At 42.3% G+C, this 19,369-nt stretch overlaps 1 protein-coding gene across 1 annotated transcript in view; it reads right to left on the bottom strand.

The window, feature by feature from the left end:
• CNTNAP2 (contactin associated protein 2) overlaps positions 1–19,369 on the bottom strand; it is a 1,722,722-nt gene that overhangs the window by 841,145 nt on the left and 862,208 nt on the right. The window contains exon 9 of the mRNA XM_028525626.2: positions 9,647–9,796. Within this exon, the coding sequence (XP_028381427.1) occupies positions 9,647–9,796 (150 nt within the window). The remainder of the gene's footprint in view (positions 1–9,646; positions 9,797–19,369) is intronic.

Here is a 19,369-nt window from a genome sequence, read left to right as displayed (position 1 = left end):
ACATTTCCTTTTGAATCCTGAACCACCCTGCTGTGCTCTCCCATCCCCCTCCCAGGTCTGTGCCGTCTTTGAATCTGATCAGCTCACTTTGATGTTATTATTAGATTCTTTGATTTAAAAAAAAAGTGTTTCCCAGGAAAAGGAAGACAGTAATGGGGCTTAAAGACCTCACTCTTGCCCTGGCTGGCATAGCTCAGTGGATTGATTGCGGGCTGAGAACCAAAGTGTCGCAGGTTCGATTCCCAGTCAGGGTACATGCTTGGGTTGCAGGCCATGACCCCCAGCAACTGCACATTGATGTTTCTCTCTCTCTCTCTCTCCCTCCCTTCCCTCTCTAAAAAATTTTTTTAAAAAATCTAAAAAAAAAAAGACCTCACTCTTTCTACGGCACACATGTCCCTAAGTAAAGGGCAGAAAAAAAAAGTGTTAGGCATCAGCAGAGAGCTATAAACTGACCTGAGCTAGTGACTGAAGACAACTGATTGATGACACTAAGACCCACACATCCAGACTACAGTTCACAGAGGACAGGAGAGGCCCGCCCTCAGCCCTCCTCGTCCTCTCCCCTCGGGGCACCAAGGGCTGCATCTCACCCTCAAGGCTGGGGAGGGCAGGATTCTGGGGCAGTCACAGCCTGTGCTACAGACTCACCAGCCAGCTGCTGACAATGTGGAACAGGTCTCCCTAAGGTCGAGAAGCTTCAAAGACAACTTCTACCGCTACTTCAGAAAGAGGAAGCCTTTTGCAATTCTTCCAGTTCGCTTGCCTTCACCTCAGATCACTCTGCTACCCATGGTGGTGGTGGTGGAAGACAGGGTGCATTTACCTCTGTGTGGGGGGTGGGGTGGGGTGCACAACCCCCCTGGCTGTGAACCCCAGACACAAGTCATCCAAGGGCTTACAATGTTTTCTCAGCCGGTGTTTCCTAATTCTGTTTTATTTTTCCTCCCAGCCTCCAAGTGAGGTGCGGAGAGGCTGCAATCATAAAACTTTACAAGGACAGCACCTTCCGTTTCTCTTGGTCTATGTCTATTGAACTTGAGGTCAAAATGGCATATTAAAGGAAAAGCTAGTGAATGTAATTATGGCTTTTATGTTCAACTCCAGATTCCACTGTAACAGACTTTGCCAAAGGCTTTATTAAGGCAAGTCGAAGTGCTCAGCCATTTCTGCTTCCAGACAGGGCAGGAAGGGAGTGTGCTCCTGCAGTGGGGCTAAACTTCAGTACCTTCCACAGTGTGGATGCCTGAGGCTAGGAGCCTCTCCTCCCAGGAGGATCGCTTGTCAATGAAAGCGCCTTGATCTTCCAACCATATCAGTTCCATCAAAAAACGAACAACAACAAAGAAAATGCCCCGAGGCGATCTATCTGTAGTGGGATTCTTGATTGCTTCGTTAATGACTAAGTATTGATAAATCATCCGTTTAATAATCAATCTTTATATTTTTGGCAGAGGGATCTGCCCTGCCCCACTTTGCCAGTGACCGAACGACAGCAGTCCCTGCCAGTTCACATCTGTGTCTGAGAGACCGTCCCTCTCAGCTGCAGGCTGGGAGCAGCTGGCTGCCTTCATGGACCCTGGGTGGTTTGCAGACAGAAAAAACTGTGCTAGACACAGCTTCCCGCTGCACACGTTGCCGGATTCACAAACTGCGGGATTTTGTTTTTAGCAGGGAGTTAAAATTTACATCCCTGATCTGCATCCTTGGCGAAGAGCTGTTCTTACAGGAAACCAGAAGCTTCTTTTTTTTCTTCACCAATTTTACTGAAATAGATTCCAGCGCCCCGTCTCTGACACTCACGTTCCCTTTTCCAGGCTGAAGTCCGTGAGTGCTGGGGAGGACCGCTGGGGGGAAAGGCGAATGAGGAAGCCCCGCCTCGCTTTTCTCTTACTGCTGGTTAAGAAGAAACTGCATTCTCATTCTGACTTCTCATCCTTTTTTTTTTTTTTTTTTGGCCTAACATACTTGAATTTTTTTTTTCTAAAAATTGCCTCTAGATATTTTTCATAAGCTCCAGCTTATTTAGGCCTACTAGACCCTCTGATGTTTTGCTAACAGTTAATTCTCTCAAGATCTTTGCTTTCTGATCAACTAATGCCTGCTAAGGTGTTGCCGGCTGATAATGGCTTAATGTATCAACCTTTTCGGAGAGCGCTTGCAGTTTCGCAAGTGCTTCTAATTCCTTCACCACGAAGAGTGCGTGATCGGCGAAGTTCGGGTCTTCTCACAGAGGCCCTACGGAAAGGACTCTGGAGGGAAGAGATTTTTTTCCCTAAACTCCCACTAATCGCAGAACAGATTTGCAAGTACTTATCTGTACCTTAAGTGTCATTCCAGGAAATGACACAAGAACGGCCAATAGGGGGCAGTGTCACGCACATTCTTCACCGCAGACCTCAGGCAGCTGCAAAGTGAAGGGAGGAGCAGCTCTTCCTGAGAGGTTGCTAAGATGGAGCTCATCTGACTTTTCAGCCTATTTATTCTGATCTGATGGATTTAATTTAAGTGTTAATGGAAGAATCTTCTGTGGAGCACTTAAAGCAGTAATTTCAATTTTACCTGGAAAGTAATTAAGAAAGTGCCAACGAAATGCAGGCATCCAGGGAACAATGCATTTATGTTGGTTGGGGGCGAGCGCCTCGGATCAGACAAACGAAGAATCAGACCCTCACTGACTCTTTAGACTGGAGGGTTCTCAGGCAGATCACATCATTTAAGGCTTAATTTCTACCTGTGTTGTCACCTGATAGGACCATCTTGAGGATTAAAAAGTTAAGTAAAATGTTCATAGTAGTTTCTAGAAGACAGTAAAAAAATCTCATGAATATTACCATTAGGGCACGTATGCTTTTAAAGGAGTAAACATGGTGAAATCCTTCAAGTCAGCTTTGGGGTCTTAGGGTTCCTACAGGCGGCCATCGCTTGTCTGGGCAACAAATGGAAAGTGAGCAATTATTTCTATTGAGCTTCTTAGAGGCATCAGTCTCTTCATTCATTGATTTTTCTTACATTCGTTTGTTCACACAGCATGCATTAACCACCTATTATATTAGAAGTTGAAAAACAGTGATATTTCACTCATACATGGAATCGAATGAACAAACTGAACTAACAAACAAAACAGAGACAGAATCGTAGATGGAGAGCAGGCTGACAGCTCTGGGGGAGGGGTGGGGGTGGAGAGATTGAGCCAAAAAGAGAAAAAAGAGAGAAGAACTCACGGACAAGGACGACAGCGTGGTGACTGTGGAGGTGGAAGAGGGTATGGAGGGAATAAATGGTGATGGGAAACAATTTCAAAGACATTAAAATAATGAAAAACAGTGATAATAAAAAAACAAGGAAGCCATTCCTCCTGCTCTTAAAGCACTTGTTTCTTTGCAAAAAAAAATATAAATTAGAAAATGCACCTGTCCGAAGAAATATACATTAAAGTGTAAAAATAAGTTTTAGAAGTACTTATCAAAAATTTTAAAAGGAAAAATTAGAGCTGTTTTTAAAGGAAAAACTAGGTGTTTTAATACAGGAGCGGGGCATGAGAACTGTATAGACTAACTAAAATCACACGAAGTTCAGTCAAGGGCCAGCTGTGTGCCGCCTGACGTGGAACTCGACTGACCAGGGAGGCACTCAGACCACGAGGAGCCTCCAGAACGAAGAAAATTCCTACAAAGATGGACTAATGGCTCCTCACCCCAACCTTATGGTTTGCCTGTACCATGAAGGGAACGCAGAACACGAAATATGCCTCGTAAGGGTCCGAGTTAATCCCAACGTCCTTCCCACACCAGTGATTCCCACAGACAGTACAAACAGACACAAGGTCACCCTCTAAGAGATGGCTGGGTGCCTACTGCTCTGTGTGGCTTTTCTCTCTCATCCTCTTTGCTCAATAACACCTGCTTTTCCACGGAAACCTCCTGACTGGCTCGTGTTTCCCAAACACCCTGTGGGCTTGGCACTCGCGTCCCCACCAGGGACTCGCTGCCCAGCCCTCGGCATCGGTTCTGGAGGACAGCTGTAACTTCCACAGTTAAGGTCAAGGGAAGGAGCGCACGGCTTCCCAGCTGCATGTCAGTGCCACAGTAAGAGGCGGAAATACAAGGGTGTGTGGATCACATATCCCTATTGCGCATCTCAGACGGCTGGCTTCTTTTTAAGTTACAGACAGTTTCCTCCTACATGCAAAGGGAGTTGTTCTGGCCTCCTCATTTCCATTTCTCCCGATCAAACAACCATGACCACATTTCTCCTTTTCCATGTAGCTCCAGCACTCACACGGACCATGAAAGGTACCACCGCTTACCTTTGGAGCTAAAGAGGAAAGCTTTTGAATAACAACCAACCTTGATTCCAGAAACTTTTAGTATTTTGAGGAATGGTTAGATAATACTTCCCCTTTAATCTAAGACCAAGAAATGTACTGAATTAGGCTTTTTGTGGGGAAGAGAAATAAAACTGGGAATGGCAGAGAGATGTAAATACATGATTAGAGAATATTCTATTGCTTTTTAAAACTATTTAATTTCACCACTCTAAATTATTTGTTATAAAAAGCTTCAGGCTAGGATGAGGGATAATTGAAAACTTGGAAAGGAAATAAATCCACTTAAATGTATTTCCCAAATCCAATATCCTTAGATTAAGCAACCATATACAGGTTTTTCAAAAGTTGCCCAAGGAGGAAATAATAATATTGGATGCCACTTTATTAAGTAAAATTGGGTGCACAGACTATAATCAAAATCAACTGTTAAATATTAAATAGAGAAGTTGTTACACAGACTTCTAATTAACCTCCAATATTCATTTCTCCCTTCCTGTATGGATTTGGCTGTTTAGCTGGGCACTTGGCTACCCAGTCTCCCTTGTGACCCTGGGAGCTGGATCCAAGGAGGTATTTCCTGTACAATAGGAGACTCGGTTGAGTGGCCTTAAAAGAAGTGGAGCACCGCCCACCATTCTTTTCTCCCTGCTTCTGCCTGGAATCTGGACATAACATCCAGGGCTTAAACTACCGCCTGGGATCGCAAGGCGAATGAAGACTAAACGCTGAGGGTGGTCAAGCCGGGCAACGGAAGAAGCCTGACTTTCTGTGGAGCCCCTGGACACCTTCAGAGCCCGACGTCCCCCTGTCCCATTGCTGTCTCCATCACTCAGGGCCGAACCTAACCCAAATGAACACCTCTTTCGGTACTACATTTAAAAACAGGATGCTAAGTGTGCCTGAACCTACAAAGTTTCTGGTATTGCCTGTGCTAGGTACCGAGCCCTGTTGCCTGGGATATTACAGGCTTGGAAAGCTGGGGCCTTTGTTTGTAGCAAAATGAGGTGGCCATCTTCTCGCCAGCTGTTCCTTGGAAGGCAAACCAGGCGCCAGCTGGGACTTCTGACATTAGGCCGTGCTCAACTGCTGATGTGCACTGGCTCCTTCTTGCTGTGTGCAGCAAGGTATTCAAGAGACTAATGAACTCAGTCCAGAACTAGCCAGCCTGCGGGCTGAGATAAAAGTAAAACCAGTTTGAAATGGAAGGTGTTCTCTGATTATTTTGGCAATCTGAATTGAAGAGGAACCCCCAATTTATGAGCTTTAAAAGGTAAACAAGAAAGGAGTACCCTAAATGAAAGCATAGTAGTTATAAGCCACAGCTGCCCAGAGATAGCCTGAGAAGGAAGAAGAGCTGTGGTCTGAGACGTCCTTTATCACCTTCCGGTAAGAGTAACGCTGAAACAAGTGCAGGGAGGGAAGAGAGTTGGAAGAAACAGGATGCTCATTCATTAGGTGCAAGAGCTTGTTGCACCTAATAAATGTAATACATGTAAAATCATGTATTACACCTTAGCGCTAGCCTGGCAAGAGGTAGAGTTACTTTTAAGTTTCATCACCTTCCTGCTTCACTCAGCCAGATCCCGCTGAATTCCACGCTGAAGTCCAATGGAAACTTCCTTTTGATCTTTCTCAAACACAATTTCCACATATAGCATTAACTATATACGAGGTCTGTCCGGAAAAAAGTCCAGCCATTTTAATATAATGAGAGCGGTTTGTACAACATCGATGTAACCCAGCGGCCAAGGAGAGTGGACTGGAATGCGCCTGTGTGAACAATGACAACTTCACTGTACTAGTCAGTGCAGGTGGTAGATGCTGCTGAGTGAGCATGGGTGCTGTGTGGCCGTCCCATTCAAACTGACTGAGTGACTAGTGCAATGACTCTGCATCCAGTTTTTGTGTTAAGCTTGAACATTCCTCTGCAGAAATTATTCGGATGATTCAGAAGGCAGCAGCTATGGGCAACTGGTGATTGGTAGCTTTATCACAACAACATACCTGCTCACGTTGTGCAGAGATTTTTGGTGAAATATCAAGTCACCCATGTGACTCAGTCCCCCTACAGCCCAGATGTAGAACTGGTGCCTTGCAACTGTCGGCTTTTCCCAAAACTAAAATCACCTTTAAAAGGGAAGAGATTTCAGACCATTGGTGAGATTCAGGAAAATGCGACAGGGTGGCTGACGGCGACTGGGAGAACTGTGTGAGGTCCCAAGGTGCCTACTTTGAAGGAGACTGAGGCATCATTGTCCTGTGTACAAGATATCTTGTATCTTCTTCAGTAAATGTCTCTAGTTTTCACAGTGTGTGGACGGATATTTTTTGGACAGATCTCATATAACCCAGGCAGCATGGAGACCGTTTGCTGACAGCTTTTCTCAATGGAAGACCAGCAGCCCAAATAGGAGAAAATATGCTTTTGACTGCTGGGTTTGAAAACCAAAATCTGTAAAGTAAATAGCAATCTACAAAGCCCTCATCTCTTATAAACTCTATGCCATAAATTTGTGGTTATAGCTGTTTGCTTACTCACTGAGCTGGAAATAGATCAAAACGGTTCAGCTAGCTCCTCCACGGCCAAAGACACTCCCCTGTCATCTGGATGGGCAGGAAATATCAACAGCTCTCTAACTGACCATTGTGACCCATCGCCTAGGACAACAATAAAACCTGCTGGCCGAAAGCCCATCACGTGAAATATGTCTTCAGAGGAAAACCTGTTGGGCTATGGGGCTGTGTTTGTTCTCACATCAATAAGACATCTTGTCTGATTTCCATCCACTCATCAAATACTTATTAAGAGCCTTTTTAAACTTAGGTAAGTTTAACTGCTAAGAAATACCGTGGACGAATACAGAAGCAGAGGTCTAGGTCAGGGCTTTCGTCTCTGAGTCGCCCCTCAACATCATATCGGGGTGCAGAGGGAGAAACGCCTAGCTAGGTAGGGAGGTCCGAGGGCTTGAGGTCAGGTCTGGCTGCAAACTCAGTGGCCAAGTCAGGAGAGCTCCTGGGGCTTCTACGTCTTCTTTCAGAGAAAGGGCACAAAATGCTTGCCCCCCCCATTTTTCAGAACTTATCAATTCATTCATAAATATTTATTCATCGTCTACTATATTGTAGGAATTTTTCTAGGACCTTGGGGGATACAGTAGGGAATAAGACATCCATATAAGATAAATGCTGTCAAGTAGACTTTTTTTAGTAATCAGAAAAATGTATAAATATAGTGATATGTAAGCTTTTTAATATAAGCCAATATACGTGCGAATATTAATAGCTATATTTCCAGAGGCAAACATGTGTATAAAAAGTTTAAACCAAAGCCTTTTCTAATGCAGTGTATTTGTTTCAATTTCACATTGCACGATTTAAAATGAGACAGGCAATAACCTAATGAAAGATATATTGATCTAAACAACAAACCTAGCACTATAAAAATGTCTCCATATTTCATTGATAAAAAAAAATTCGTTTCTGCCAGGATGCATTCTTTAATATAGAAACTATGCTAGGGTTACACTACAATACTCTTTTACATTCAGTAAAATTTATCATTAAGAGACTCTTCCTTTTTGTTCATCTTTTCATTACTTGATAATCCAGACACATGTAGGCAGTCTCCAAGATGGTCCCAACAACCCTTGTCTCCTTGTACCACCCCCTCCTGGAGTGCGGGCTGGACTCAGCGACCCACTTCCCACAAGCTGTGTGTAACCACAGGGGCAGAGAGCATTGGCAACACTGAACTAGGAGAAAACTCAGGTTTACATCTTGGAAACTCTCCCTTGTATATGCCCCTCCTTCCCCCTCCCCTTCCCACCTCTCTCTTCTTCCTCTCTCCTCAGCACCCCGATTCAGTCCCATCACCTGTAGGAGAGGCCACATGACAAAGAGAGACCCTGAAGGGTCAGAGCCACGTGGAGGAGAACGAAGACTCCCCAGTCAACAACCAGCTGCAACTGTCAGCCCAGAGAGTGCACCGTCTCGGAAGCAGGACCTCCGACGTGTCAAGGTTCCACGTGATACAGCCACACGCAGTGGCGCGGGGATGACTTCCAGCCAAGCCATTCCCCGCTTCCTGATCTCCAGCAACTGGGAGATCATGCTTGCTGTTGGAAGCCACCACATTCTGGGATAGTCACAGTTACACAGTAGTAGGTGCCAAATATATTGGGCTGGCCAAGAAGTTTATTTAGTTCTTTCCATACAATGGCTCTAGTAGTGCTTAGTTGTCTTGAATTTCAGTTGAAACAATTTTGTTAGACTGTATTATGGCAGCTGTCATATCAGTGTGCATTTAAAAAAACTTATCAAAACTGGTGAGTTTTTATTCAGCTCTTTTAACATAGAAAATGGAAGAAAATATGCAACATTTTGGCATATTATGCTTTATTATTTCTGCAAAAGGTGATAACTGCAAAAAAATTTGTGCAGTGTATGGAGAAAGTGCTGTGAGTGATCAAACATGTCAAAAGTGGTTTGCAAAGTTTCTTGGTACTGTTGACATTTCAGCCAAATTATTCTTTGCTGTGGGTTGTCTTCTGCACTGGAAGGTGTTTAGCAGCACCCCTGGCCTCTCCCCACTAGAAGCCAATAGCAGGAGATAGCCAACATATTCAAAATATCCAAATCAATGAAGTCGCTGGTGAAAGTGAAAAATGTGTCCTTTTATTTTACAGGAAAAACTAATTGGACTTTTTTTGTCATTCAAGTACAGTTGTCTCCATTTGCCCCCTACCACTATCCCCCACCCCACACACCACCACCTCCCACCCTCAGTCCTACCCCACTTTGGCTTTGTCCGTGGGTCCTTTATACATGTTCCTAGATGACACTTCCCCTTCTTTCCTCCATTATACCCCTCCCCCACTCTTCTGGTTATTGTCAGTTTGTTCTTTATTTCAATGCTTCTGGTTGTATTTTGCTTGCTTGTTTGTTGATTACGTTTCACTTAAGGTGAGATCATATGGTATTTGCCTTTCACTGCCTGGCTTATTTCACTCAGCATAATGCTCATTGGCCAACCTAACATAATCCAAGGACTGTTATGAGAAAGAGAAGATTCAGAACCTCATGCTTTACACCTGAAATATTTGACTGGACTAGAAGAATCCAGTGATATCACTGTGATACCTTTATCACGTAGAAACAAATTTGCCACACTTTTTGGACTCAATGAATTATGACTGTTTTCTTCCTGAGATCTACTGCATCCATGAAATCAAATATAAATACTTCATAATCAAACTCGATAGAAACTCTGTGGTTAGCAGTGTACTAGTTACCTGATACAAAAAATGGTGGTCTTACCTCCGAAGAAGTACTTCTCGCCAGTTTTAACTTGGAGAGGGCTATTAGTTCGAACTGCCGACGCCTCATCTCCATCGATGGTGAGAATGGCAAAGTTTTCCTTGGCCAGGAAGCGAACCTCGTGCCACTGTCCATCATTCAAGCCAGAGCCTGTTAAGTGCAAAATAAAAGTGAATTTGCTTCCTTAAGATGGTTTGGTTTAAGAGCACATTTAATATTGACAAAGTCAGAACTTTATAAGTAAAAATTAATATATTTTCATCGAGGAAAATTACGTGCTACTGACTATTGATCTCTCATGTTTCATAACATCATAAGTGGTTTTAGTCTCCATTGAACCAAATAAGAAATAATTATCACCCAATCTAAGGAGGTAAGATTAATGTGCCATTGGGTACTTGGGAGAATGAATGAAGTAAATAAAGTTGTTTGGAAGATACCAATGAACCATTTTAATTTAATAACTTATTTTTTGGCTAGCTTTACTAGACTCTAATACAAGAAAATGGATTTATGACTTTTGTCTAATGCCCTTCTCTTTTTTATAAATATTTTTGTACTGTTAAATTTTTTCCAATCAACACATTTAGAAAACATAGTTTATAGAAATTAAATTTTAAAAAATAAATGTGTCAGTATGTATAGGTATTTGTGCTGACCACTAGGCAGAAGCATGGGAAACAGTGCCAGCATTTATTTACCAATAAGGTATCTTTATAACAAAGTAGATTATATTTAAAAAATAAAAGTATAAATCAACAACTCCCACCCCTAACCCATCACCTTTCACTGGTGTCCAGTACAAAGATCTTGGGAAACAAAAATTCTCCCAAGCGCTCTATTACACAGACTATAAAGTTTCTGTTCCCTATGTGTTCATTTTATGAGGAACAATTAGAAAACTAAGTCCCGTATAGAACAAAGCCACTGAACATAAATATCTGGGAAGAGTTTCAAAAACACTAAGAGACAGAGAAGTTCTTTGAGGGTCTGAGCAGCCTTCTCCGACTTCCCACAGCTCTATGCTCCGTCAAAGGGAGAGATTTTGTTCTAGTTGGCTCCAGAGAGAATACTCTGGAATCCACAGGCAGAAGTTACTCGAAGATACACTTCAGCTTCACGAAAGGAAGAAGCCTAGCAAGTGAAGGTCTCAGAAGGGGAAGGAGAGGGATGAGCGCGATGCTGCCACTGGCTCCCCACCTCTGCTCGGGGGTCTTGCAAACAGGAGCTTAGAGGCTGCACACCGCCGGGGCTGGCTGCTTTTGCACCACAGCCTGGGAACTAAAAGTGGTTCTCACCACGTTTCTATACACTTAGAAATAAATAAAAAGACGAATATTAAATTATGTGCAAAAAGTGTATATATAACCTTCAGGCTTTAGCGTCCACATGAAGTTTTACTGGAACACAGGCCAGCTCAGGTGCTGACGCACTGTCAGAGGCAGAGCAGAGCAAATAGCGGCTTCGGAAACCCTATGAACACTTCCCGTGTGGTTCTTTACAGAGAGACCGTGAGCTACTGGCTGTTTTAGACCATTAAACAGCAATACCACTTTAAGAAAGGCCTGCTGGAGCTTAGAAGACAGTCGCATACAGGTAGTGCTTACTGACATTCCACTGGTAAATGTCATTATGAACAACCACCTGTCAGATATTCACGTCCGGACTTTGAAAGTTTGATTTAGTATTACATAGATGAGTATATTTTATTTCAATGGAGCAAAACAGAAAATCCCTGCCCTAAAGTAAATCATAGTAAATGATTCCCAAACTATGAAACATATAGTACATATGAATACATAGAAAAATATACATGTTGGTACTGAAATTACTATGCAAATGTAACCCTCATTCTGAAATTGAGATCAGTTAGCCGTCTGACAAGTAGCTGTGTTTACTGAAGTACTTCCTTCTCACGCAGGTTTGCTTGGGGTTCCCCAGTGGAAATGACACACGGAAGACCACATGTTCCACAGCATTTTCCTTTCAAGGGAACACTGGGATTGACCGGAAAAGTACACGGTTTTGATTTTTTTTTGCCTCCACAATGTGAGGAACTCTCCTTTGAAATTCATTTAGGGGCAAGGATCCCAGGAACATTAGTGTTACAAATGTTCATTCCCAAAATTTAATCTTAATAATTATACACCCAGAGCAAGTCTCTGGTAAGACAGCTTCAGCTGACAGCGTCTTGGCTCTTCTAAGTGGTAGACCAGAAAGCCTTACTAAAAATCCCTGTGAAAATCTTTTCTTCACAAAAGTAATTTATGAATAAAGAACATCAGCTTAATTGTTCGTGGACCAATGTTTATTCTTCCAATCAGATTAAAATAAGAAGGTTACTCTGTTTTCTTTAAGGAACATAATTACGAGAGACACTGGACCTCAGATAAGCAGCCTTTTTGATAGCAACAACTGCTACATCTGAGCTTGAACTGTGATTTCTATTCATTTTAGTTGCAATTATTATTTTGAACTTTTATTATTAATCATCAAGAGGCAAGCCTTAACAGTCTATGATAGGAATAGCCCCTAAATATATATAAAATGAAGTTCATTCTTCAGTGGGGCAAGAATGATCTTATTGCTTAAGAGAAAACATGCTGCTTCTTTGAATTTTTCTTCATTTGTATGGTATAAAAAAATAATTCCCTGAAGGTTCTCTCTGGAGAAGGATCTAATTTCATGATCTCTGTCTATGTGAGTATTTACAGACACGCTGTTCTAAGTAAGCTCTATATGGTGGTCACTCTGCCGAGGACTTTACTTGCATTTGACTCACTTATAATACGTAGAAAATAAGTATACATACAATTTTTCCCCTAATACGTAGGTGAGAAAACAATCTAATAAAATGTAAGCCTCTGGGGCTAATAAATAGCAGAACTTATAACTGGAACTCAGCTATTTCTGATTCCAGAGGCTGAATTCTTACAAAAAACAAACATTAACAAAACATGTGGTATCACCTCTGTGCTTCCACGGTCAGAGTTCCCTTACACTGTGCACACATTCACACACATTCATTTCCATCTGCCACCACCACGGGACGGGAGCTCAATTTCCAGGGATGTCCTTGACTCATGTAGCACCAGGGTCGTAAATACACGGAGGTGCCACCAAGTCCCAGTGTTTGTGCTGTTGTGCTGGAACATGCCACATGCCACAGACCTGTCACTATTTTCTTACACTCATTTGTTTTCTTAAAATTCTGACTCAAGTGGAAATTTTATACTACAGGTTTGAGAAGCAAATTCTAGCATTTCCCCCAAGGCACATTAGCATGAGCTCAGGCGTGTTTATTAAAATCATCCCTTTGTATGGTTTGACTCTGAGCAAAGGGAACTCTGTCCCCTCTTTTCACTGTACAGTGAGCGCATCAGCGCTCTTGAACGTGCCGTCCTGTGGTTCGTTTGTAGGGCTAAGACCCTCAGCTGCACCTTTTGACACTCAAACGGCGGGTTTCCCCACTGTTCAGAGCTCAGCTGTCAAATTTACAGTGAGAAAAAAGAGGGTGCCAGAGTTGCAGCACATTGCACCCCTGCGTCCACTCTGCCCAGTGCGAGGGGGACCAGAACAACTGTGCAGGCAGCGCCGACCACAGTAAAAATATACGACCACCCTGCAGACACGCTCCCTAACGTGTTTTCCTTTTATCACTCCCTAAATCACCTGCCATTAGGAAGAAACAGAATTCGTTTTGCTTCAGAGAAGCTAAGAGGAATTGCCTCTTGAAAGCATTTGTAAAATTAACAATATTATTTAATAATTTTTATTTCGTACGAAACGAAACGCTAATGTCATCGAAGGAGGGCTTTTGGAACTCACTGCCACATGGAATTCAGTCAGATTACCACAGCCGATCAGATCATTGATACAAGAGATAAACTTACAATAAATCCCAATACATTTAGCCCTGGCTGGCATAGCTCAGTGGATTGAGCGCGGGCTGGGAATCAAAGTGTCCCAGGTTCGATTCCCAGCCAGGGTACATTCCTGGGTTGCAGGCCAGAACCCCCAGCAACTGCACATTGATGTTTCTCTCTCTCTCTCTCTTTCTCTCCCCCCCTTCCCTCTCTAAAAATAAAGAAAGAAAATCTTAAAAAAAATCTCAATACATTTATTCAGGGAAAATGTACTGTCACCCTAAGTTTTATTAGGGGTAACAAAGACCACACATCACAAAGAACACATCACTATGTAGGACTGAAACAGCTCTTCTCATTTGCTGTTAAAGAGGCGTCATTCCTCCGTTCACTATTCTACAGCCAACGCATGCACCAGGGAAGGGAGACAACCACCGGGGACCATTCTCGATGACTGGACAGTGAATCGGGACCAGTCTGATTAAAGAAAAAAAAAGAAGAATGCAGATTCTTGACCTTAAAAAAGAGATGCACGTCTCATATGCCTCAAATTTCCTGCACACCTCACATGCGCCTGGCATCGTCTACCCACACTGCGTGCATCCCTGCCCGGCCTCTTCTCAACAGTGAGCGGTGGGGTCGCCGAAAGACGGAAACGAGGTTGTAGACCAGATGGCTGCCCCAGGAGCCGGGGCGCTGTTTGCTCCTACCCTTGCTAACCTGGGCAGCTTACTTAACCCCTCCGTGCCTTGGGCTGTTCTTCTCTAAAATGCAAGAGCATCCACTTTATAGGTGTCTTTAGAAGAATAGATGAATAGGTTTGTAATAGCACTGGAATGGAGCCTGGCAATTAGGAAGCAGTATATCTGTATTATTATTATTTTTTAAAGATTTTATTTATTTATTTTTAGAGAGGGAAGGGAGGGAGATAGAGAGAGAAACATCAATGTGCGGTTGCCGGGGGTTATGGCCTGCAACCCAGGCATGTACCCTGGCTGGGAATCAAACCTGCGACACTTTGGTTCACAGCCCGCGCTCAATCCACTGAGCTACGCCAGTGGATATCTGTATTATTAGGTCACAAAATAAAGGCACTTTGATTCATCGCATTTTACAGAATAGGAAACAGACTTAAGTTGCAGACTTTTTTCTGGGGGTTACTAACCTCACAATTACAAACATCGGTGTATTTGTTATAAACAGCCTTCTCAACAAGACAGTAGTGTAGTAAGTCTTAACCCTGCGGACATCATGAATATCCACATTTGACCATTGGAAAAAAAAACATGTCCTAATGTTACGTCAACGGGAATATGAGGCTTAGAAGAACATGTCCAGGAGCAGCATGACACATGGAGAAGAACTCCTATATTCAAACAGTCCAGACTGAAGGTGATTTGTTCTGAAAAGAGTGTGCCGGATGTGTTACAGGTTTATGACGGGAACATTGATGTTAAAGCCGCGTATAAAGAAATTAGAAATCATTTCCCAGGGGTGAGACTGGAACATAACCTTGCTAAAGTATTTATGTGTATAATTTTAAAAGCACATAGTAAATTAACGAAATATTACAGACAGTCTCACCTATAGCAATAAAAGTTAAATGTGCAAGTTAGTCAAAAGGTACTCGTAACTGCCTTGCTGGGAGAATGGGAGGGGCTGCTGTATCTTTGGGGTGACAGTCTCCTCAGACACACGGGAAACATGCTCCTCAAAGAGACTGAGCGGGATGAGCACAGGGGTGTCTGACCTGCAGGGTCACCCTCCGAGGGACGGAACAGAGCGACGGTCCAGAGCATGGACTCTGCGGTCAGACACCTGGGGGCACATCGCATTTCTGCTCACTTCATGGCCGGCCTTCGGTCCCCTTCTCTGTGGAGAAGGAATGAGAGAAGGGTCTGCTGCACAGGGTTCTCGTGAGGACTCGGGGTGTTAGACCTCATCACTCAACAGTGCCTGGCACCCAGTTAGCACGCGGTGCGTAGCGGCTACTGTGTATCACTCTGCGGGGGAGCCCGGCTCGCTACACACCAATCTGAGTGGCTGTACTTGGGTTCTATAAGCATCAGCTGTTGTGAAATGATTAAAAATGGTTTTCTTTACGAACGAATAACCTCCTCCCCAATACACACCCAAGAGTGTAACAGCAGTGGGGAGGACTTTGACTATTTGGGGAGGTAGCTCAAAATGTTCTATCTCTTGTCAGTCTTACCCTAGGTGACAGTACGGGTGAACACGGAGAACATTATGCCACGTGAAATAAGCCCATCAGAGAAAACCAAGTATCACAGGATTTCACTCATCTGTGGAATCTAATGAACAAGATAAACAAACAAATAAAATAGAGACAGTCTGATAGAGAACAGACCGACAGTTGCTGGGGGCAAGTCAGGGGACTGGGTGAAAAAGGTGAGGGGATTAAGGGCAACCCCCCCCCCACAAACCAACACAAAACAAAACACTTCATAGACACAGAAAATGACATGGTGGTTTCCAGAGGGAAAGGGGGATGGAAGGAGACCTGATCTGGGGTGGTGAACGCACAGCACAGTGTGCAGGTGATGTGTTACAGAAGTATGCACCTGAAACCTATGTAATTGCATCAACCAATGTCACCCCAATAAATTCAATTAAAAAAGAAAAAAATAAATTGTGAAATGTCAAAAATATCAGGGTCAACACTTTTCAAAGCACTTTTGAGCAAAGCGTGTTGCTTAAAACTAGATTCTTTAATAGGTGTGGTTTTGAATGTCCGTGTGATAGTTTCAAAAATGAAACCCAGTTTCAAGCAGTGCTTTTTTCTCATGGTGACGAACTTTGAAAAGGCTGAAATAAACCCGAGTGTGTATTTCCCAAAGCATTTTCCTCTTAAAAAGCATACACTACTGCAACAGTTCTGATTCAATTTTAAACTGAAGGATCATTTGATGTTACTTTACAACAGACACCTCCAACTCTTCCTTAAATGCTCATGATGAAAACTTTTCGATTATACAAAAGGAGACCTGTATTTTTATGAGAGTTTTTAACCTAAAATCACTATCTTTGAAAAAATGTTCCAGCTTCTGGTTTTAATTTTTTTCATTAGATAACTATGTTGTTTTATAATATTTGCTCTAACATCTCCCTAACTTATAATTGTGGGGAAAACGTGTTTTGTATGCAAATGTAAAATGTTAATGAGGCATGTTCCATCTAGGCTGCCTTTCTGATGGCATTATTTTTTAAGTGAGACTCCTGAGGTGGCTGCTTTGATTGAACTAGAAGAAACAGATGTTGCTCTTATTAGAGACAAGAAGAAAAGACTGTTTTAATGCATATTGGAAAAAAAGAAAGTACTTAAAATATAGTAGCAGACGAAGATGTAACATCTGTTGGAATATTGCTTCAGATAAAATCAGTGACTCGAGTTTTCAGTCTTTTGCTCAATATTCAATCCTGAGAGAAAAATTTCCTACAATATGAATCCATCTTTAGGCAGTTATGCTGTTTTCTGATGTGGTAATAATATATCTCATAAGTTCTCAGTTATCCACTTATGCAATGAAAAGGAAAAGGAAGTAGGCATCTCAGATGAGATAGGGCACATTCAGGCTGGTATAGCCACACACAGAAGTAGGCATCTCTATATAAATACGCCACGTACTATTTCTTCTTTGTTCATAGAAGTCCCCTATCATTAGGAAATTGATCTAATTTAATCTTGCCACTTCTACAAACCAATCCGAATCACCTTCTATACATGACCAAATACAACCAGATAGAACACGGGATAAGGTTCTTGGACAGGAATGAAACACTTCTATTTTTTTTAATGCAAAAATCTGCCAAATGTGTTTCTGAAGAGGTATAGACAGATGTCGCCTCGGCACATGACTTTCCTGGAAGAGCTACTAGGATGGAACCTTTCAGCAGACAAACACACTGGGGAGAGCACACTGCACGGCTGTGTTCATGAGCTGCTGGGAAGGACCCTTCGCTTCCTGTGTGTGTAGACTCTCAGGAATGGGTTGTATTCTTTGCCTTTAGGCACCCAGAATCCGAGAAACACAGAGCTTAGGTGAATAGATGTTATTCTGTTGTCTGCACATTGGAGTCACTGGGGGAGCTTTTAAAGTTCCACACTGAAACCTCCAAATATTGCTGAAGAAATTAAGAGCTAAATAAAGGGACATTATATATATACTGTGCAGTCCTAGTCAAATTCCCAAAATTGGTCTTTGTAGGAAAATAAATACAAGATTTTACAATGCATAAGGAAATACTTTAAAAAACTTTAAATATTCAAAATAATTAAAAGAAAAAATCAGAAGACGTATGACGTGACTTAAAGATTTGCTCTAAAGCTATAATAACCCACCAAGTAGTTAGAAATAGATCCACACATATGTGGTCCATTATTTTTTGACAAAGACACTAAGGCAATCCAATAGAGAAAAATAAGGTGTTTTCTTGTTGTTTTTGTTTTTTCGTCTATAGCTAATACCACCCTGAATGTGCCTGATCTTGTCTGGAAATAATTATATATCCATACAGGGTATATTCAAACCAGGGAGTGTCATTAAGTAATAAAAAATATGAACTAGTGCCACAAACACCATTGTTTTGCACAAAAGAATGTAGGCCCAGAATACAACACACTGAATGGATCCTTTTACGTGAAATTCTAGAACAGGTGAAACTAACCTATTGTGACAGAAATCGGGACAGTGGTTGCCTGCGGGAGAATGGTGCAGGTCGGAACGGACTGTGAATTGGCACAAGGAAACTTTCTGAGGTCACGAAAACGTTCTTATCTTCACTGGAGGTTGGATGCATAAAAGTACATGTTTATCAAAATCTACTGAATTGCACTTTTAAGATCTGTGCATTTCACGTACAGTTCACCCTCATTTGTTGATTCACTGCTTGTGAATTCACCTACTTGCTGGAATGTATTTGTAACCCATTATCTTACAGTTTTCTCTAAAGGCACAAACTCACTCTTATTTATAGGACTCCAACATTGTTCCAATGGCAAGGACATTTGCATCAATTACTCTTTTTTCCGAGGACACACCTCGGTGAAAAATGCTGCAGGGCATATAAAAATAACTAAGGTGATTCCTGGTCTCAAGAAGTTTGCCTCTTGTACCATCTAATGAGATTTAAATATTTTAACACGCATTTTTATAATTTCCATGAGACACTTCCCTATATCTCATAAACTGGAGTTGTCGGGAACAGGGGAAAAACCAAAAACCACACAGGGAAGGCAGAATGTAGATGAAATGATTTTGGTACCCAACTGGAGATCTCCGGCGAGCCGTACCCCAAATGTGGGCATCCGCTCGTTTTCCGTAGTCTAATTCAGACTCTGTTGACCGCCCCTCTTCAAGGCTGCTGGAGAAGCGAGTACTAGCGTGACTACAGAGTACACGATCCCTTCATTGTCCCCAAAGTGCGATAAAGAGAAAAAACAGCTACGTGTCAATATTGGTTGATGACTATTTTTCAATTCTGTCACCTCAGTATTAAAGAGGTAATATAAAAAATAGCATAGAGAAAGAATAATAGGAATACCATAAATGAAGATGATAGAAATTTACTTTAGGTTAATCCCTGAATCCATGTTCTCATTTTTCTAAATTTTGATAACAAATTAAAAGCTTAAAATGGCCCTGGCTGGCATAGCTCAGTGGATTGAGCGCGGGCTGCAAATCAAAGTGTCGCAGGTTCGATTCCCAGTCAGGGTACATGCCTGGGTTGCAGGCCATGACCCCCAGCAACCGCACATTGATGTTCCTCTCTCTCTCTCTCTCCCTTCCTTCCCTCTCTAAAAATAAATAAATAAAATCTTTAATAAAAAAGCTTAAAA

This window comes from Phyllostomus discolor, chromosome 10 (assembly GCF_004126475.2).
Source record: "Phyllostomus discolor isolate MPI-MPIP mPhyDis1 chromosome 10, mPhyDis1.pri.v3, whole genome shotgun sequence".
Classification (NCBI taxonomy): domain Eukaryota; kingdom Metazoa; phylum Chordata; class Mammalia; order Chiroptera; family Phyllostomidae; genus Phyllostomus; species Phyllostomus discolor.
The sequence above is the reverse complement of the archived record's forward strand: the minus strand, read 5'-3'. Positions and strand labels throughout refer to the sequence as shown.